Source organism: Manacus candei, unplaced genomic scaffold (genome assembly GCF_025592945.1).
Source record: "Manacus candei isolate 608988 ecotype Guabito, Panama unplaced genomic scaffold, ASM2559294v1 h1tg000015l, whole genome shotgun sequence".
Lineage (NCBI taxonomy): Eukaryota > Metazoa > Chordata > Aves > Passeriformes > Pipridae > Manacus > Manacus candei.
The window spans coordinates 14,938,496-14,958,445 of NW_026138063.1; the positions used below are offsets into that span (position 1 = coordinate 14,938,496).

Here is a 19,950-nt window from a genome sequence, read left to right on the forward strand (position 1 = left end):
TCAACTAAGTTTTCAGCTCATGTATGTTTACACCTGACTCCCTTTTTTCCACTCTTCACTTAGTTTAGCTACACTGTTAGCATTTATCAGCAAAATCCACAATTGCATTTTGAAATTTTGAGGCTGGACAAAGTGTTTTTCACCTCTATATTTTAATAGATATTTCCCATGGTTGAATATACTACAGAAGACTAACCAAAATAAAATTCATACCAACATGTAGCAATTCTTTACTTTCATGAGCACAAATCCATAGAAGTTGTTTTTAATTAAGCAAAGGCTCAGACACTGGGGCATTCTGCATAGTCTCATTCAAGTCCATCCTAAAACATCAAGCACAAATATGGTTGGTCTTTCCTAAAGTGAAATGACATGGGTTACTTGGGCATGGCAGCCTTGAGCTGGGGCAGAGATACAGCAAGGGGTGAGGATCCAGTGAGTGCTGTAACCTCTGCCCTTGCTTGGCTGACACGGGGCTGGCAGAGCAGCATCTTGCAGACATGCACTGTGCTGAAGTCAGCACTGGACACGTGTGCATGTGTTTCAGTAAGGACAGGCACTCACTGTGGTTCTGTACCAATGAAGATGGGTTATAGAACTTAAGATAAATATTTTGAAGCGTGTTTCAGATCTCTTCACTGTTTCTGTTACCAGTGGCCCCCAAATTGACTGATACAGAAACCTGGGCTGGATTTTTTTTATTTACATTCAGTACCTGTTTTCTTGACTGAATAACTGAACAGCCATCACTTTCCCAAAACTCCAATACCACAGGACTATCTAACAAGCCAAGCTACCTATAGATCCATGGTTACCAGAACACAGCCTTTCTTACTCACACCCACATACATCATATCTCTGAGGTGTAAAACGTGTTCCTCTCCATTTACCCTTCCCATCACAGCTTCTGATTGAAGAAGCAAAAAGATAATCTGTGACTACTAACAAAACGTTGGTGGCAGATCTTTTCCATTGCTCAGTGGGAAATGCCAAGCAAAAGCACTTTGCACCTCACCCCGTGCCCTCCCAGGAGCCCAGCTGTGCTCCCTGGAGCTGTTTGTCAGATCCACTGATGCTCAAGCTTTGTGTGTAGTTCTAATGCTCAGCTCCTGGGCAGTCACTGTACCCCAGGTGACTGGGTAAGCAGTGGGTTTTTAAAGCCAGATTCTTTTCTGATCTCTCAGTTATTTCTATAGCCAGAGGGGTTTTCTTCTTCTGTGATTTATATAGAATAACTTCAGGTAACTTCACTATCACTTTATTCTTACCTGACAAACTTCACTGAGGTTTTCTCCTGCTTTGATTAGTTGGCAAATGAGTTTTTGAAGAAAAACCCATGATATTACCCTTCCTAGTGACAAAACTGATTTAAAAGATGACTAAAAGAAGGATGTAATACTACATAGAACACTCTGAAATAATGGATCACTGCAGCCAGGACATTTCATGTGAAGCATTTCATTGTATAGGAAAAGGTTATAAAAATATATTGATATAGTAGAAAGAGAAAGATCAAAATAAAGGAGTGGGTATTTAATTTTTATCTTTACTATTTATATTTTTCATCATGTATTTTAAATTTGGATAAGTGACTTTTTGTTTCTATTATGGTATCCGTCAATCACTATGTTACTTCATATATATTCTTGGCTTATTAATCTTGCTATTCCTTGAGAAAAGGAAGAAATGTGAAGGAAGAAATATTTTTTCATCTTTTGCTTGCATGATTACAATCTGTAACTATGTTCAACTGGCTTCCAGCTACAAGATAATCACGTCTAGATAAAGTAGGATTCTTTAGAGAGTTGGACTACGAGATGAAAAATTCTCTGCAGACTAGAAAACATATTTTGCAGAAAAGATTTAAATTACAAGTCTCTTTCATGCTACACAACATAACTGCACAAACACTTTAAATCAGGAATTACGCTTTTAAAACCTTTAACGCAATAAAGACCCTTAGTGAGATTCAGCAGTGATAATGCAATGAACAGCAAAACTGAAAAAATACAACTGCTGATAAAATCCTCAGGCAGATGGGGCTGTCTGTACTGAGGATACGGGGTGTGTTGTACATCTTCGCTTAGCAGGCTTTCTTACATTCTAATTATGTCCCCTGCAGCTTTAAATTAAGAGTAGATTCTTTTAGAACTGGTAGGTTTTCCCATTTTAGCTTGCATGTGAGGATTCAGCTACTTATCAAAGAATCAGCATTCTATAAACCAACCTGCCCTGGTTTTGTGTGTAGCAATCAGTCTGTAAAGGCCTTAGGAGAGGGCTCTCTCTTTTTCCCCTCGACAAGTAAACAGCAGCTGGTTCAAGAATGTCCCAGTCCCAGAGTAACCTTCCTAGAGAGCAGCTTTATAAACAAATTCACTGGAAAAATCCAGCAGTTCCCAGAAAGCCAAGGTGCTTTCCTAAGTCCTTTCCTCAGTGCACGACAATAGAAGGTTATTAGCAGCAGAACTGTAGTAGTAAAAAAACTGGACCCTTTACAAATGGAGATTCATCCTCCCTTTTTCACACCAGCAAGCTTCAAAATTCAGTCCAGCTTCAAAACTGTAAGGACAACCCAGTGCTCAGAATAATTAAAGCCTTGTGGAGTTTTTGTTCTGGTTGTTCAGTGTCTGTTATTTACTTCAACTTTTGCCAGTCTACAGTTTATTTTGTGCCTTTGTGCTGAGGACTCGTGGTTTTCTTGCCGATTTGTACTGGAAATTATGGTAGTTAAAGTTCAGTTTCCCAGAAGAAGATTCTTACTTCAGCAACTCAAATATTTATATGATGTCTCCTCTACTGTGTAATGACAGCATTCTATGTAGAATTTTTGAGAGATGAGACACTTTGTAAGTTCCAGACTTGCATAATCTGGAAAATTCTGAATTCTCCTGTGTTTCATTACATTACTGCCTCTCTCTTTTCCTGTTGAAGTAGCAAAATACTTGCTCTAGCTTGATGAGCTCCTTCCCACATTTAAAAGAAATTTGTTTGGGTGTAGAAAATGTCAGGTCTCCTGCAGCAAAGCTCATCTGAGTTTTATTCTTCTGTTGTATTGCCTTGTAATGTTCCAAATCCATGACCAAATCCATTATTCACAAATACAATTTGCAGCACTGAACCAACCTTAAGTCCAACTGAGAAGTTTTCAGAACAGTTATGTTGTGTGGTACTGAATGATGTGTAATAGCACCACCATTTGGAGCTCAGGTATCCAGCTGAGATCAAACTTTTCAATATCATTACTAAATTTTACAGATAGTCAAGATTTATTTTTATTTATTATTTTAATTTTTTTTTAAATGAGGAAGAAGAGTATCTCTGGTCAAAACTGCAAGCAGGTCTGAGCAATTATTTCTAAAAGGCATCCCCATGCTCACTTCCATTGCTGTGGCTTTTGAGACAATTGCAAATTGGGATAGCAGCACCACAGTCAGGTTTTGAAGGATTCATTCCTGAAAGCTGACAAATTTGTGCTGGAGATAAAAAGACTAAGTTCACTGCAGGGTCCTGAGTCTTTGTTCTTTGGCAATGGAGAGAAAGTGAACTCATCAATCAAGGAGAACCATAGCTGGATAAACAGTTTTAGGGCAATTGGTGGTGAACTGTTTGCTAGGCAGCTCCTGTAAATACAGATACTCAGGGACCACTGGGGAATGCTGTGGAGACTTATCTGCTGCCCTCCCAGTAAGACTGGTAAAGTACTTGAAAGCAATTTGTAATCAACTCTCAGACTGTTGACTGTTCCTATGTCCCTCAGATCTTCTGCATTTTTGCAGCTTTGGTAACACCTTAGGAGTGTAGCTGAGGGCAAAACATAGCTCAGTATGTGCATGTGTGGAGCCCTGCTTAAATGGTTGGTTTAAAGTCCATAGTTAGAAGAGCCCAGTTGTCAATTTATGTGTTGTATTTATGGAAAAGGGATGGAATGCAATTTGGTTTATTATTAACTAGATTGGAAACATATAAAATTGTGAAAATCTACAACAGGTTCTAACAACAACTGAATCTCTTTTTTTCGAGGTATTTCAAGATTCTTACTAGACTTCACATCTCAGATAGCATTGCCTGGTTATATAAACCAGCGATAACATTTCCTGTGAAACTGGTGAGGATGTAGCAGTGCATTTTGAAGTGTGACTTTGTTGCCTCACTGTCACTGTGAGTTGTTAAATATGTCTCATTTGGAGACCTTATCTGGAACTTTGAGTACAGCTAACATTTAAAAGCTCATAGAATAAAACTAATCATTTAGAAATATTAGAGCAAGCCACAGAGCTGATAGTGGAACTGCCTTTGTTTAAATGTTCTTCAATGTTAGACAAATTAGTCTTAATAATGTCTTCTTACATTTACATTATCTTTCCTTTTGAAAAATAAACAGCTCAAACCATTGTCCTCTGCTACCAGCAGATGACAATTATTCAGAAAAGCCTTTGCTTTGGAATTGCCTCTGGTGTTTCAATACAATATTTGACAGTTGAACAGGAAATAAAATTTTTACATGATAACTGTTTATGTTCAGTATTCGTGTGATAAGTTTACTGAAAAGAAGCTAAAGAAAATAAGAACCTGTTTAATACTGTAAATTGAGCATAAGTGTCAAATGCTCTGTCTGAATGCCTGTCTTATCTTTCCTCTGACAGGTTGATAATGTATGGCTTTGTGAAGGCCATGGTACACATGGGCCAGTTAAAGCAATGGGAATTCCACTTCACTGACTGTTTATTTTTTGGATCACTGATGTCTGCCACAGATCCAGGTAACCATTTAAATAAATTGCTTTTTCAAAAGTCAGAAGAGTAAATAAGAACATCACAATTGTAAGTCCCATAGAAATGTTTTCTTCCAATAGCTGTTAAATGTCTGATATTCTGATAATCACAAGTCAAATCAGTTCCAGGGATCCCTTGTGTTTGTTTCAGTGACTAGTTTACCTAGGTTTAGCTCACAGACTTCATAATTGGAGTTGCTGGAAAGACTGGAAAAATGTCCTCTGATCTCCAGGACACCTCCCTGCTGATTGCTGTGAGAACTGCTGTAACCTGGGGCCTCACAGTTAAAAATCTCCACATCACATCCATGTGTGATCTAACCCAGCTTAAAGATACGGGGAACAAAGCTTTCAGATTTGGCCACATGAATACTGTTTATAAGGCATCAGTTACACTTTGAATGCAGTGCTCATATAAATACAACTCTAAAAAATCCCACACCAACAGACTGACTTGAATTTGCAGACATGAGATTTAAAGCCTGAAGTTGCAGTAAATAGCAAAGTCTGGGAAGCAGACTCGGAAGCAGACTCAGTGAGTTTTGGAATCCCAGAAGTACAGAATTCCTTACATTTGAAGGGATGTCTGGGGGTCTTCTAGTCCATCCTTCTAATCAAAACAGGGCTTATCTCAAAGTAAGCCTAGGTTTCGTAGATTTTTCCAGGTTTTGTTATGTTGAAAATGTTAATAAGAGTACTCTGATATTGAAAGGAAGGTATTGCTATTTGCACCTGTAACAGTGAAGGGCAAGGTGAAAAAAGGATTTTTTAATATGTTGTCTGCTGAGACAAAATACAAATTTTGCAAGGGTATGTTGGAATTTTTCAAAATGTTCAGCTGAGCTGTTACAGGCAATGTAACAGAAAACATTTTGTCATGCACATTAGTGTCAACTACCCTTGAGAAACTTCTCTGAGAAACTTAGGAATAAAGCTTTCAAATCCCTGGCTTTGAAAAGAAATGAGAAAAAGCCATTTGTTCTACAATTTTTTTCCATTCTCTAAATGATCTCTCAATATTTAACAAGATACTTTTGGCTTGTGATTTATCGTTCTGATGACTTAAAAATATGGTCTAAAACAATTTATTTCCACAAAAGCAGTTGTTGCAAGATTGCTGTAAAAGCTGCATCAAGTTGTTATTCTCAAATTAATCCAAGCATCCAATATGCTGCCACTTATCACCCAGCTACATTATTAAGATTCAGCTCAGATTGGAGCCTATCCTCAGAGCAAGAGAAAAACACAGAAACTGAAAGCACAAGGGAAACCTTGGAAAATAAACTGCTTATGGAATAAAAAGGGTGCTTACAATTTCTAAGTATGTTTCTTGATGGTGCCATGAATAGGTTTTTGCAGCTGACTTGGTTTCTTTTCCCATTTTCCAGTCCAATACTATTTAGTTTCACAAATTAACATGTTGACTTATGAGGAGTAATGTATAAGACAAATGCACTGATTTTGATTAGAATGGTACTAAATCACCACTGATTAATCTGAAACAACCATGAAATAAAAAAAGAAAACAAAACAGAAGCTCCTCTTAGACTGTAAGGAATAAGAAGTGAAAAGGATTTCTTTTCCTAGATTTTTAAATAGGCTTAAAAATCTAATGCTGCAGTTGAGAAAACTGCTTTTAGTGTGACAAACTGTCATTAATTAATATTGTTTGCAATTACTCCTTACTTATATAGTGTCTGCTCATGTCCAAGAGGTTTTTTAATGTTCAGTCTTGCTCCCTCTGTTATCTACTCACAATATTCTAAGTTGTTCCATGTGTTCACTAACCTTATCCATAAATTTCAACCACTCAAAGACTTAGAGAATTTTGAATTAAGTTTGTCATTAATTAAATGGTGGAGACTGCTGAAAATATTTCATTGTGTTGCAGGATCTGCTAATGAATTATAATCTCAAGCCATGTAAAGAGCTCACTGGCATTCCAGAAGTTAAAGCTAAAATTTTGTGCCATGGAGGACTGATATGTATTAGAGCATAAAATAATCAGTCTAATGATTTTATATGTGATAACTAGGTTTTGATTTTGTTTTCTTAAAGAAATCTTTGGTAAAATGTCAGCATTATAGAAGTAGGCTAGAACAATAAATTAGTGTCTTAAGATGAAAAAATAAATTCCTGTCAGATTTCCTACATGATTTTCATTTAATTTTTTACTGTGTAGGATTATTAACTCATTTTAAAAAGAGATTTAATTTCCCTTGGCTGTTGGAAGCAATTAAGCCTCAAAATATGCTAAAACTGATCAGTTGACAGAAGTTGGTTTGATTGAGTTCTGTATTTGTAATTGTAAAGATGACTGGTAGATGTTTACATGATAAATAAAGACTTTTACTAGCAGGGCAGTGAACAAATGTCTGCCAGTTACAGTTGCCAATACTGTTAAGAAGAACAAAAAAATATCATAGCAGTCTGTAGGTTTTAGTTTTGAAAGTTATCTGAAGATTATTAATCTAGATATTTTTGCATAAAAATAATTCAGATGAGTTGCTCTTACATGCTGTGTGTTCCTTTATAGAGAAAACTAGCTCTTGAACTAAGATTAAGAAATTAATTTGAGACTGGATATACTTGGGACTGTGTTTTGCATTATAGACTGTGATCCCTAAACATCAGTGATGCTTTGGGATACCTCAAAAGAACTTTCATGTCTCTAGACAGGAAAGTTAGAAACTTCACGGACAAAAGAAAGTTACTTTCAACTAAATAATTCGTTTTACAGAGAATACCTCCTTTCAATAATTTATTATTTTCAGCAGGAAAAGTTTGTTATTTTAAGACTTCAGGTGAGAGATTTAATTTAAAGAAACAGAATTCTAAAATTCCCAAATTATCACTTCCTCAATCTTTGATTTAAACATGACCAGTATTTACATTTTTCTTTCTTCTGATCAATCTTGTTCTTTCATCTGTGTCAAACAGCACAGATTTCTCTTTTGCTGTAGAAAGGGTTTCCTCGTGTTAGTATTGCATTTTGATTTCTAATGGAACCTGACTCTGGGAGTGTTTTGCTGTGATCCCCTCAAAGGGGATGGAGCAGTTCCTTCCTACATCCTCGTGCACGTGTCACTCATCAAAAGCAGCAGGGAGAGTGTGGCAGAGGTGCTGCCGTGGGCGTGGAGCCCCCAGCACTTGGCCCCTGAGCAACAGAGACCTGGCAAATGAAACCCTCTGCCGGGCGAGCACAGCCCGGGTGTTCTGCCAGCGGCTGTGCTGTGCTGGGAAGGCAGGTCAGCAACGAGCCCCAGCAATCGGCTGCTCCAGGGCGCCAGTGCTTGTAGCAAATGAAGGGACAGAACAAAACGGGCACGTGAATGTAAAGGTCTGAGCTCTGCCTCAGCCACCAAAAATAACCCAACAGTGCGACTGGCACATTGTCTTGGCTGCTGCCATTAACACGTTCTGTGTAATGACCTTCCCATCCAGACACATCTCATGTGTCTTTGGCACTTCCTTTTTCTTTTTCAGTTTTGACATTTCAAGTGTAGAAAACAGCTTTACCTTACAAGGGTTTGCTGGAGCACGGCTATTTCTGAGCTATATGAACTCCCTTACCTTTGGTCACACTGATAATCACAAGGCTCTTCCCTATTTGGAGTTACTATGGTTACAGCTGAACTGGAGCTGTGGGTTGCACTGCTCTTGTTATTGATAAAATTGGATATTTATCAGAAAGAGCAGTTTCTGTTTCTCATAAAATCAAAGGATTTCATATTAAGAAGCATAATGTACAAATACAACAACATAGTACATTTCATATACTGGTTATGTAAGACTTTATAAATATGGTTTTAATTAAAATATTTGTATGCTTTCTTCTTTTTCACCACTGAACTAATTGTGAGTGGTGTGACTGCTTAATAGGGAAAGAAGACTATAACTTAAATTGAAATCTTTATTTTTAGACCAAGTCAATAGGAAATATAAGTTAAATTTCTCTCATCTTATTTTCTTCCTGTTTGACACTGCCCTCCTAAAAGAATTTATGCCCATGAGAAAGATATTAATAGTTCTAGTCAGAGGATTGAGGTACAATAATACCAGTACTTTATATAATGGTCTCATTTATTTTCTGGGTTTCCTTATTCTTTTTAAACATAACAGCAAAGTAGCATTGGATACAGTTAGTTCAGGGATTGTTGTAGTTTGCTGATATTTCAGTTGCAAATACTTTTTACAGGGATCAATAACAAGCCCATTTGTTTCTACATATGTCAAAAGTTACCTTTCACAAACCAGCTCCACAGACTCTTGTTATGACTTGGGTACAACTGAAAGCATGCTAAGCTTATCATCTAGCAGATGTTCCCTAAAGCCATGAAGTTAAGGAAGAAATGAATCAGATTTCTGCTGGCACAAGTACTGTGAAAATCTTAAATGCTTCACTATTTCCTGCTTCCCATGTCTGAATTTTTAAGTGAAGGTCACAACTCTTTCTGAGTCAGCAGCTCTCATACACATTATTTCCACTGGCATCAGTTTTCTACTGCCACAAAAGGTGTTTGTGCTCCCCCAATTACCTGTCCCTTTAGCCATCAAGTTCTTTACCTGTCTTTATCCCTGTCCTCATATACTTACACTGAAATAAGAGATGAAGAGGTGTTGTGTACTTTAACGAAAAGTAGTTTGGTGTCTTTATAATACATATTGTATCTATTGAATTGTGCAAGTCTTTGAGTAGTTTCCACACAAAACCCAAGCTGTATTTACTGTTCCTCAAAGTGCCTTCAGAAAGCCAGGGAGGCCATGCTAACTGCAATGCAGTGTCTATGGTCTTTGCTTAAAGTTCTCACAGATTAGACAGGTCATTGTGATATATGATTATTTTAAAATTAATTCCCTTGAGTTTAAAGTCAATCATCAGACAAAACACGATGTGTCTACTTTGGACATGATGACTATTCCTAGGGTGTGATTCTATCCAGAGAGCAATTTAAATTAACTTTCTTCCGTAGCAGAATGTCATGTCCCTTTTATCGTGTCTGTTCTGACCTATACCCATAGATTCTCATAATTAATGAAGGCAAATGTGATCTGGGGGAAGTGACTACATGCTGGTTGTCAAAACAAGGTGCAAATGTTTTCTTGAGCTCTTAAACAGGGTGGGTGTGCCAAAGATTCTGCAGTTCTCTGTTGTTATGCAGATACTATTTACAATGTTCATTAATGAGTTGGCTAATGCAACAGAGGGGGCTTCTTCAATGTATAATATTATGTATAAAGGAGATTGCAAACACTTTGAAAAATGTGATTAGAACTCAATATGATTCCTGTAATGATTTAAAATCAAGAAGGATAAATGCTACACTTAGAAAAAATCAACCTCATAGATAGCAGACAAGAAGTGAGTATTCACTTATGAGAAGGATTTCAGGTTTACATCCTGAAAATGAGTCATAAGTACCAATACATAGCAAAAAAAAAAAAAGAAAAATAGGATTTATTAACATGTTCTACAGCATCTTTTCATTCTATTTCTTGACAGCAAATGTCAACTACAATACTGGTGTCTGGTTTTGGGCACTGTATTTCAGGGAAGATATGCACTGATTAGAAGGCAAGAAAACCTTACTAAAGGGAGGAGATTGAAAGTGAGTCAGTATAGGGAGGAGATGTCTGAAATGAGTCTTTGAATAGGCAAAATGTTGCTGGAAAGAAAAACTGAATAAATGTGACAAATTATCTGTCTCATGAGGCTGGGAATGGAAATTACAGACTTGAAGAGCAGGAGGGGAGATTTAGGTTAGACATCATTCAGAAATAACTGCATTTATAAATTGTATGAATACTGAAGAGTAAGTTACTCTCCCTTAGGATTTGTGGAACCAGCATCACTTCAGTTCCTTAAAAACAGATCAGAAAAATATCTGTCAGCAGCGATATGGCTGAAGTTTGCTGTGTCTTGGGCCAGACAAACATAGGGACAAAGCAGAGACCAGAATCCTTGGGTCAGGGACAGGTAGTTCTGTAAAGAAGATCCTATAACCTCCACTGGAAACGAGAAAACATCTGAAATAGAAGATACTTTCTGAAAACTGGGTGAACTGGGCATTCAATGCATTATTGTGTCACTTGCTTTATTATTTTGCTTTCATTTGAAAAGATTTGAAGTCATATTTTTGGGGTAGGGTTGAGAAAGAAAACAAAAGAAATCTGTTTACTTAGGAGGAAAGAAGAAGGAGAGGAATGTGTAGGCATCTGTCTAATTGGGTTGGCCTGCTACATGTACACACCAACAGGACTTTGGACTTTACTGCTTTCTTTTCCTTCTATCATTACCACAGGGACTATTAATGAGAGCCCAAACTAATTAGCCAGTAAACAAAAGCTAGAAGTGGCAAATAGTTTTAGAAAACAAGTCTGTTGTTATGGCAATGACATCAAAGAACAGGGCACTAAACTGGGTCCACATTTAGCACATTAAGTCAGCGTTGCTAATCAGGAAAAAACCTGAATATAGATGTTGGTGAACCAAGAAAATATCGTTTGTCAATAAAACTCCTTCCTACACCTTTGAGCTATTCTGGGGAAAGAACTCTTTTCCTAGTTTAAATTATAGCTGCAGTGGGAGTAGATGGGTGAGGTTACCAGGATGGTTAAATATAACTAGCTAATTTAAATATAGCTATATCAGCAAATGTTCAGCTACACACATTCCCTAAATTGTCTTCTGTAGGATAACACTTCCAAAATTCTTCAAAGATAACACATCAACAGAGATCACTTTGACATAAAATCTCACAGGAGAACTGAGAATCTATTTTGGGTTTATAAACAGATTTTTAGATTACACAGATATTTAAATGTCATTTAGAAAATCTAAGGAGTAATGATCTCAAAGTTCCAAGAAATATTATTAAAACAAAACGTCATTAGCTGTTCATGTTTTTCTGTGATTTATCAGCAGTCATGTGAATGTAAAAGTATATAATTGTCATATCTAAAATGTCAGAGGTGAACATGGCATCCCAGAGGCACTCCTAAACTTTGGGATTCCTGGGCCTTGAGGACTGAGTCATTTGCACAATTATGTACTAGAATGAGTGCCAGTGAAGCAGTGAGTTATCATGTAATTTTTAACCATACAAGTAACTGGGGGCCTTTACATTAAATTCTGTTTGAAAAGAGAAAGCTCTGCTTCACCCATGCAAAGATAAAATAATACCAACACAGAACCTAAACCGTCTTCTTCAGTTGGAGATTACTGTGAGAAATAAAGAATCGGTTTTATCATTATGAAGTGCAAGGTAGATCTTGGGAAGGACTGTGATACCCTGTTTGCAGGTAAGAAAACTGAGGCATAAAACAGATAAGGCATAAGTTAATAACTGTAGGATCTTATTTCCTGAATATGAGCCAAGTGTCTAAATGCCCCTGAGGATGTTTGTCTAAATGTTTTGCCCAACTTCAATTTAAATTCAACACACTCTATTCTTTTTCTACTACACTGGTAAACTAAAAATCAAATAGAGGATATAACTCATGAAGGAGGAAGGAACGTTAGTTAATGATATTCTGAAGGCAAAGGGTTACAGGTGTCAGATATCCTGATCTGGACCAGAAGGCTGCATGACCACAGATATGCTAATCCAAGGGGAAAGTGGTTCAGGACAGGGTAAGTTATTATGCATATTCTTCAGTGAACAAGCATAATAGATGGATAAGTGTTATTAAATCCTTCTTAAAACAGGTAAACCACTACTCATTACACACAAAGTCCATGGAAAAGCCTATCTTTTCATCACCCTTGTTTTTTCTGTAGTCACAAGATCACAGTCCCTTATGCACAGTGAAACATGCTGTGACATTTTCATATATGCATGATTCTCTGTGTGAGAGGGAAAGTGTCTTCCTAACTCAGCTGAAACACCAAAACTCATAGACCTAATGGATTTAAGGATCTTACATACTTCAGTCGATCCCTTTTAACTTATTATTAACCACTTAGGCAATAAATAGGACTAGACTTCTCAAAACTCATATTCTAATATTGCTTTATTTCTTGAACTGCCAGAGCAACATGAAAATAAGAACTCACTTTGCTTTGTTTCCATACAGTGACAGTTCTTGCTATTTTCCATGAGCTGCATGTGGATACAGATTTATACACGCTCCTGTTTGGAGAGAGTGTCCTAAATGATGCTGTGGCTATAGTGCTGACACAGTAAGTACACCCACCTCCATTCTTTACTTGGTGAGATAATTACAGGCTTTAGTAGCTGATGTAATTCTCATTGATATAGTTTGTGCAAGTATAGATAGAGCATTTGAAGATTTTGTTACAGAGAAGTAGTTTTGGAATTGTTCTTGGTTTGTTAAACACTAGAATTTCAATATTGTTAATGGTAACTGCATATCCAGAATGCAGTTTTTACTTTATATTCTTCAACCTAAAAAGCAGTCTATTCTGTAAAATTTGTAAAATTAATTCAATATTATTTCTTTCTCATCTAAACAAGGTATCTTGAAAAAATAATGCAGAATGAGCACCTGGGATATAGGGCAACTGTAAAATTGGAGACAGGTTCTTTTTGTTTTTTGCAATCTTTTGTTTTCTAAGATTAAAACCAAAAAGTGGTACACAGTAGCTCAGTTTATCTACTCTTGCCTATTGAATCTGACAGAGCTTCAGCTGATAATATTATCTTGAATTTATATATAGCTTTTTTATTCTCAGGAATCCTCAAACAGATCACAAATGATGGGCCAAAATCACACAAGTATGTGCTGTCCTAAAAACACAGATGCTAAGTACATGATTAACAGAATCTCAACTCCACTCTACATGTATTATATGCTTCCTGAAGCTTTGCTAGAAAAACAAATAATCCTCTCAGATATAAGAGTAACAGAATTGCAAAATCAAGTTCAATTCTCCAGGATGCTTGAAGATGCTTCACAGTAAGCCTCAATTCAGTGCCACCTTTCTCCTTACAACATGGTTCCTTGAACTAGGATTTATTCTATCCTTCAGAAAAAAAGACTTTTACAGATTTTACAGTCGTTAAAAAACTGAGATTTATATTTTTGTCTGAAACTCCATGCAGTTTCACTTATAATAGTTGAATTGCAAAAAAAAAAAAAACCCAAACTCGTTTCAAAATACAAAAAAAAAAGTATTCTTATTTAATTTATCATTCTCTAGTTATCAGTCTAGTTGCATTCACCCACACTAAACTCCTCATATTGTTTTCAGAGCAAGAGTAGTATTTTCAAACACTGTCAAGTGTCTGAGCACAGCATTTCATGATTAGATACAGCATGGCTGTCACATCCAGTGACTGGGGCTGGAATGTGTCACTTAGAAGAGCATCTGGTACATCAGCAAATAAAATGCTCAGAAGGAAAACTAATCAAAGACAAGACAACTGGGTAGAGAGAGCAGACAGAAAAGCATTAAAGCAGCTATTAGAATCAGAAAGAAGCATGTAGGTGACAGTAAGTCTGGGATCTTTTTCCTCTCCCTTGGTGTTGTTTAATAGAGGCCTAGACATTTACAGCTCATTTAGACTCTTCACCTGTTACTGCAAGATTCCTGGGCTGAGGAACTGTAAGGCTACAAGCAACTCAAGGGCACCCAGAATGTTTTAAGTATCTCTATTTTTCAGTCACTGTGATGTCAAAGCACACAGATCCCTTCAAAGGCACAACTCAACCGCAAAACAAATCTAGAAAGACAAGAACTATCAGATAGAACATGATCCATGAGTTTCTAAACTCTGCTCTTCACAGTACTCAAGTCTAAATCCTTTTCGTGTTTTCTTTGCTGTACATGGGAGATTACAAATCTTTACTATACAATCTCTTGTCACTGGAAAACTAATGTTTTGGGGTTTTTTTATATTCAGTGTGACTGATAGTTTGATTTCTAGAGACATTTTTAGCGACTGAAGAGAATATATGGCATCATCACTTTCACAATTCATAACTCTCGGGCTTAAATAATCAGCTTCTGCAGAAATACAATGTTTCTGAAACCTAATATGATCTTCCCGTTGCCATTTAAGTAAAGATATACTGTTAATAATGTCAGCTTCAGGTCATTAACACCCCACTAAGCCAACCTGAGTTTAAATGAAGAATATTATTTTTCTATGACTGCGAAAGATCAGCTATTTTTTTTCCCTGTAACCCATACCATTCTTGTGTGCAAACACAACATGCTCATAATTACAGTAATAGAGGTCTATTTAAAAAGGTGTGAGAATAGTGTTTACAAATCTGCAAAAGCAATAATGAGTGGTTTAGTACACTACATAATGGTAAACAGAAAATAGAACAAGAAAATACACAGTGTCTTTCATTATCTAACAGAAAAGACAAGATAATGTCTGCAGGAGTGACTCACTGCAGGAAAGGCAGGGAGAGAAAAGAGGGAAGGCCCTTCTGGCTGGCTGTGGCAATTGGACAAGGTGAAGGTGGTGTGGCTGACTGCCAACAAGGGTTTAGATTGATCTCTCTCCTTTCCTTCAGCTTCTCCCTCCTACCACTATTCTTCCTCCGCTGTTTATCATTTAGTTTAAGAAGGACAGCAGCAGGACCAGCTACTCCTACATTTTTCTTCTGGATTTAGTAAGTCACAGGAGCTCTGTGTTGCTGCAGCAGTATGTACAGACACTGTGGCCAATTGCCCTCAGAAAATACTGATCAAGGACACAAATCTTCCAGGCCAGTTAGTGACTCTCCTCTGGCCATCCTGCCACACCAAACACCTGGGTGTTTGTGATAATTGCAAGATTTCATTTATAGTGTGCTATTTTAAGATAATCCATGCAGGAGGGATCACTGTGACTCAAATAGACAGCAGTGGCTGCAGGAAGGCTGGCAAGCTGTTGTGCATCTGGGAGAGCTCACACACACAAGGGCCTCTGGGAGCAAGGGCATTGTAGATGTGACAAGGATTTTCTCCTGTAAAAGTAACTTGCAGAGTTGCTTACAACTTTTCATTATTAGGATAAAAGTCTCACTTTAATAAAAAGTTTTTGACAATTCTCACAGAAAAATAAATATTTTGGAAGAAAACAAGTATTTAAATTATTAAAATTAGTAATTTATGAGCCTGGCTTAGATCAAGGATTCAAGATATTTAGGAAAAATAATAACAGAACCTTGCAAGACAACACTTACTAGATTACTAAACATGTCTGCTTTTAGGCAGAAAAACCTGTATGATTAATTATGCCACAAATATTTCCCACATCCTTTGTTTTCCAGAAAATTAACTTGTTACCTGTGTCCACTTTCTATGTATACTCACAGTAGAAACTTTATATGTAGAAGTTTTTTATACATACTAACATTAAAACAAATAAATAAAACATAATCTTTATGATTACAGATTGTTTCACTATTTAGAATTTCATTTTAGACAACAGATTATGGGAATCTTTTAATAAAAGGTTGATCATATCTTCATATATTTATTATATTTTACCATATCTTTATTACAATTTTAAAGAAATCATTCTCAGTTCTTCAGATATACACCAAGAACTAGTAGTACCTTATGCAAGTTAATATTGTGTTCAAACCAGCCTTTCCTGGCAGAAAGTCTCCTGGAAGCTTGTATGGGGCTTTCTAAAATAACACGGTAAAGGTAACCGAGACAAAGTTATTGAAAAACAATATTCACTTCCAGGGGAAATAACTTAGAAACCAGAGTTCAGCTCAGTGTGTGCCAAGCACCCTCTAAGGTTATATCTTGTTAGACAGTGATCCTTATAATTATCTTAGGAAGACAGGAGAATTCCTTCTGACACACTGGTGATTCTTACTGGTAGGCACAGTCATCATATTACTAATTTCAGTACAGTTTAGATCTCTTCAAAATATAAGGAACTCTTGATGTAATGGACCTCAAAGAAAAAATTAATAAGACCTTTAAACCTTTCTGAGTTTAGGTCTCTGTTTATGTGTATTGTTATTACTTCAGTGGGTTTAGTGCTGTTACTATGCCATTGAACTTGAAGGTACTTTACACAGGAGGTAAATGTAATCAGAGATTGAAGAAACGGATATTTGACAAACATCAAATATAATTGCAAATATTCAGTCTATGTTTTATGTTGTCATTGGCCCAGTGAGGTGACTGTCCATTATCTGCAAGTGTTACTTTCCTAGTTTTCACAATTTCTAATTGTTATTCTTTGTGTATTATATATTAAAATCAGTAGTTCTATAAAGGACACAAAAAGATACTACGACATGCTGTTGAATAATTAAGTTGGGAGCTGGGACTTGAGGGAAATAATATTGGCTTTGAAAGCTATGATGGGTGTCTCCTTGATGCTTATCTCAGTAGATCTGAAGCTCCCTTTATGATTATATTATGCTTTTTTCTTTTGTCATGGACTGTCTCTAATTTGGATCCTTTACCCTTTCATTTTTGGAGCATTGTTCTGTATAGACTTTGCTACACTTTGATCCCTGGGCACATTGAATAAGAAATATTGCAGAGGAAAGATAGCTGAATGTTCTCATATCATATTTTTCCCTCAAACTGCTGTTATAGTCAGAAAGTGGCCTTTAAAAGTGACATTGTGTGCTTCCGTATGTATATCTCAAAACCTTTTTTATCATGTGTACCAATTGAGAAACAAAGACTTTGTTTCAGTTTCCTCCCCACCTGTGGGTAAGTGGGAGTTTGTTCGGTCTAAGAACACGGTGAATTCTGTCAACCTGAATCCCAAACCTCGTGCTGAGGCACTGTTAGCAAATAGCAGAAAAATATGACTGCATCAGTATGGAGCAATCACATATTTAAAAAAGAACTTTTGTTTCTCTGTTGCCCTTGTATTTTTAACCATTTTTTTTAAACCCTGCATTCATGCAATTTCTTAGCATCTTTTAACGTTTTATCTCAGCCACTGGAGTGAAAAAGAAACTCATTTAAGTTCTATTTAGTTCCAACGTATATCTGAGCGTAGACATTATTCACACGTCCTAGGCATATCAGTACGTAAGAAATAGTGTAAAAAAACACTTCTAAGTGGGCCCTTATGTGCCCACAGTTTAAAGTTTCAGTGTACCTACACATAAAGCTTTTCAGTCTAGGTAACTGGTTTTCAAAAGTATAAAAGCCTCATTCCTTGCCAAGTACTGTACAAAGCTGCACAGAGCAACACTTGTAGCCAAGGAAGGAAAGAAGAAAATAGAAGCACCTGTGCCATTAAGCACATGACAAAAAGGTAAAAAGTATCAACACATGCAACACTTTCCTGCTCAAAGAAAATAGATTTCTAAGTGTTGCAAGAGGTGGTGAAATGGAGATGAAAGAGAAAGTAGGAAAAAGAGCTGGTGAAAGCAACAAATGGACATTGTGAAAGCACGGCTAGGAAAAAGATGCAAGAGTGAGAAAAGACAAGACATGGTGAGAAACAAAGATAAGGCACACTGTGTAACTACAGATCATGACAGTGATACATAAACCTGTAGCTAGGACTCCTTGGAGGGAAGAAAAGCTTGTTTACTCATAGGGATGCAGAGAAAAACCTGATTATTTTTCTCTGATGCAATTTTGCGGTTTAATCTTGATTTCTTGTAAATATCTATGTTGAAATCCTTAAGCAGAACATCAAAATCTGCTCCTGAACTGTAAAGAAACTGGCAACAGAATAGGAATTAGAACAGCCAGTTCTAAAGAGTGATAGGCTGCAATCAAGTAGTGAGTCTGAATTTAGAAAAGGAATGAGATTCTGCCAGAAATACAAGGGGTTGCCCCCAGACCTTTTCTTTGTAGCTGTCTTTATGTTAACTAGTTTGGCAGACCTGCAGGAACTGAGGCCTGTATGAGCTCAGTTTGAGCAGTGGCAAGCTTAGATAGGGGTTGCCTTTGCAAAATCCAACCTAGAAATCACAGCTCAAAGTGAGACCAGCACTGGAACCCAACCAGCCATAGGGAGAGTTGTTCCATGGTACTGACTCGCATGACCTTGAATCTTTGCCAAAGATTTAGGGATTTCAATGCCTGTGAGCTACAATTCTACATGAATGACTGGCTGGATCTCTGGATAAAGTCCTCGCCTCATTCCAGATAAATACTATTTGTAATTTTATTCCCACTAAGATTCCTAAGGAAGGATGTCTGTAACACTGTGGAAGAGAATAAAATAGAACCACCTGAAAACCTGAAAGCAGGCAAGGATGGAAGCTCAGCCCAAACATTTCAGTTACTCGTTCCCCTTAGACAAGATGAATTTGGCAACTATTCCCCATATTGTTGGAAAGGCTTATATACCAAGCAGCCATTCAACCAGTCAAATAACAGAGTAATTTATAAATTAATAGAGCAAGGAGTTAATTGTGCAATGAGCTAGTGAGTGATTTCAAAAGGTGGATGAGGAATCCTTTCCCTCTATTATTTCTATAATAATGAAATTATGGTTGTCCATCTGCTCTTTTTACCTTTGAGGAAGGGTTTAGTCCCAGCTTATTTTGTTGATGATAATTAGAGTTTCACGTCACTGACCATCTGGAACAGGAGATGTGAGCACTGGGAAACTAACCAAACTTGCTATTAGCAGGAACTTTAAAAGAGCTTCTTTCCCAGAATAGAGGAAATCCCACATAAAATGTTTGTGTCATTTTTTAATAAATCTTCCTTTCTTTTTTCTCCATAAGCCTTACAGTAAAGGCCAGAGTTATGCTTAAATCGGGGGGGGAATGTTACTGAATTTCTGTAATGCTTGTTAAAGCTGGAATTTCAGCATGAAAATGGAAACTCAGAATGTTTTCAGGAGGTAATTCTCCTTATTATATTTTTTCACATTTCATATTTCATATCCCTTTTTCCAATATTAGCGCCACAACAAAATTTTACTTCGTATATACTTAATACACACTAAAGGTCTTACTCGCTGCTGTATTGGCTCTGCCTGAGCTGCAGTTCATTCTCCCCACAGAGCCCTCCCAGTGCTGGGCTTTGTGTTGGTACCAGAGAGGTGTTGATAGCACAGCAGTGTTTTGGCTGCAGCTGAGCAGAGCTGGCACAGTGCCAGAGCTGCCTCCCCAGCATCCTACCCCTCTGCTGGAGTAGGCAAAGTCTTGGGAGAGCACACAGCCAGGACACCTGACCCCAACTGACCAAAGGGATATTCCACACACATGACGAGCTGGGCAGGAACAGCCCAGAGAAAGGAGGAAGGGGGCAGGGGAGGCTTTTG

At 37.1% G+C, this 19,950-nt stretch overlaps 1 protein-coding gene across 1 annotated transcript in view; it reads left to right on the forward strand.

Annotated features, from left to right (window-relative positions):
* The window catches only part of SLC9A9 (solute carrier family 9 member A9), a 183,600-nt gene that overhangs the window by 36,322 nt on the left and 127,328 nt on the right, over window positions 1-19,950 (forward strand). Inside the window, exons 5-6 of the mRNA XM_051782060.1 lie at window positions 4,644-4,759; window positions 12,848-12,953. Of these exons, the coding sequence (XP_051638020.1) occupies window positions 4,644-4,759; window positions 12,848-12,953 (222 nt within the window). The remainder of the gene's footprint in view (window positions 1-4,643; window positions 4,760-12,847; window positions 12,954-19,950) is intronic.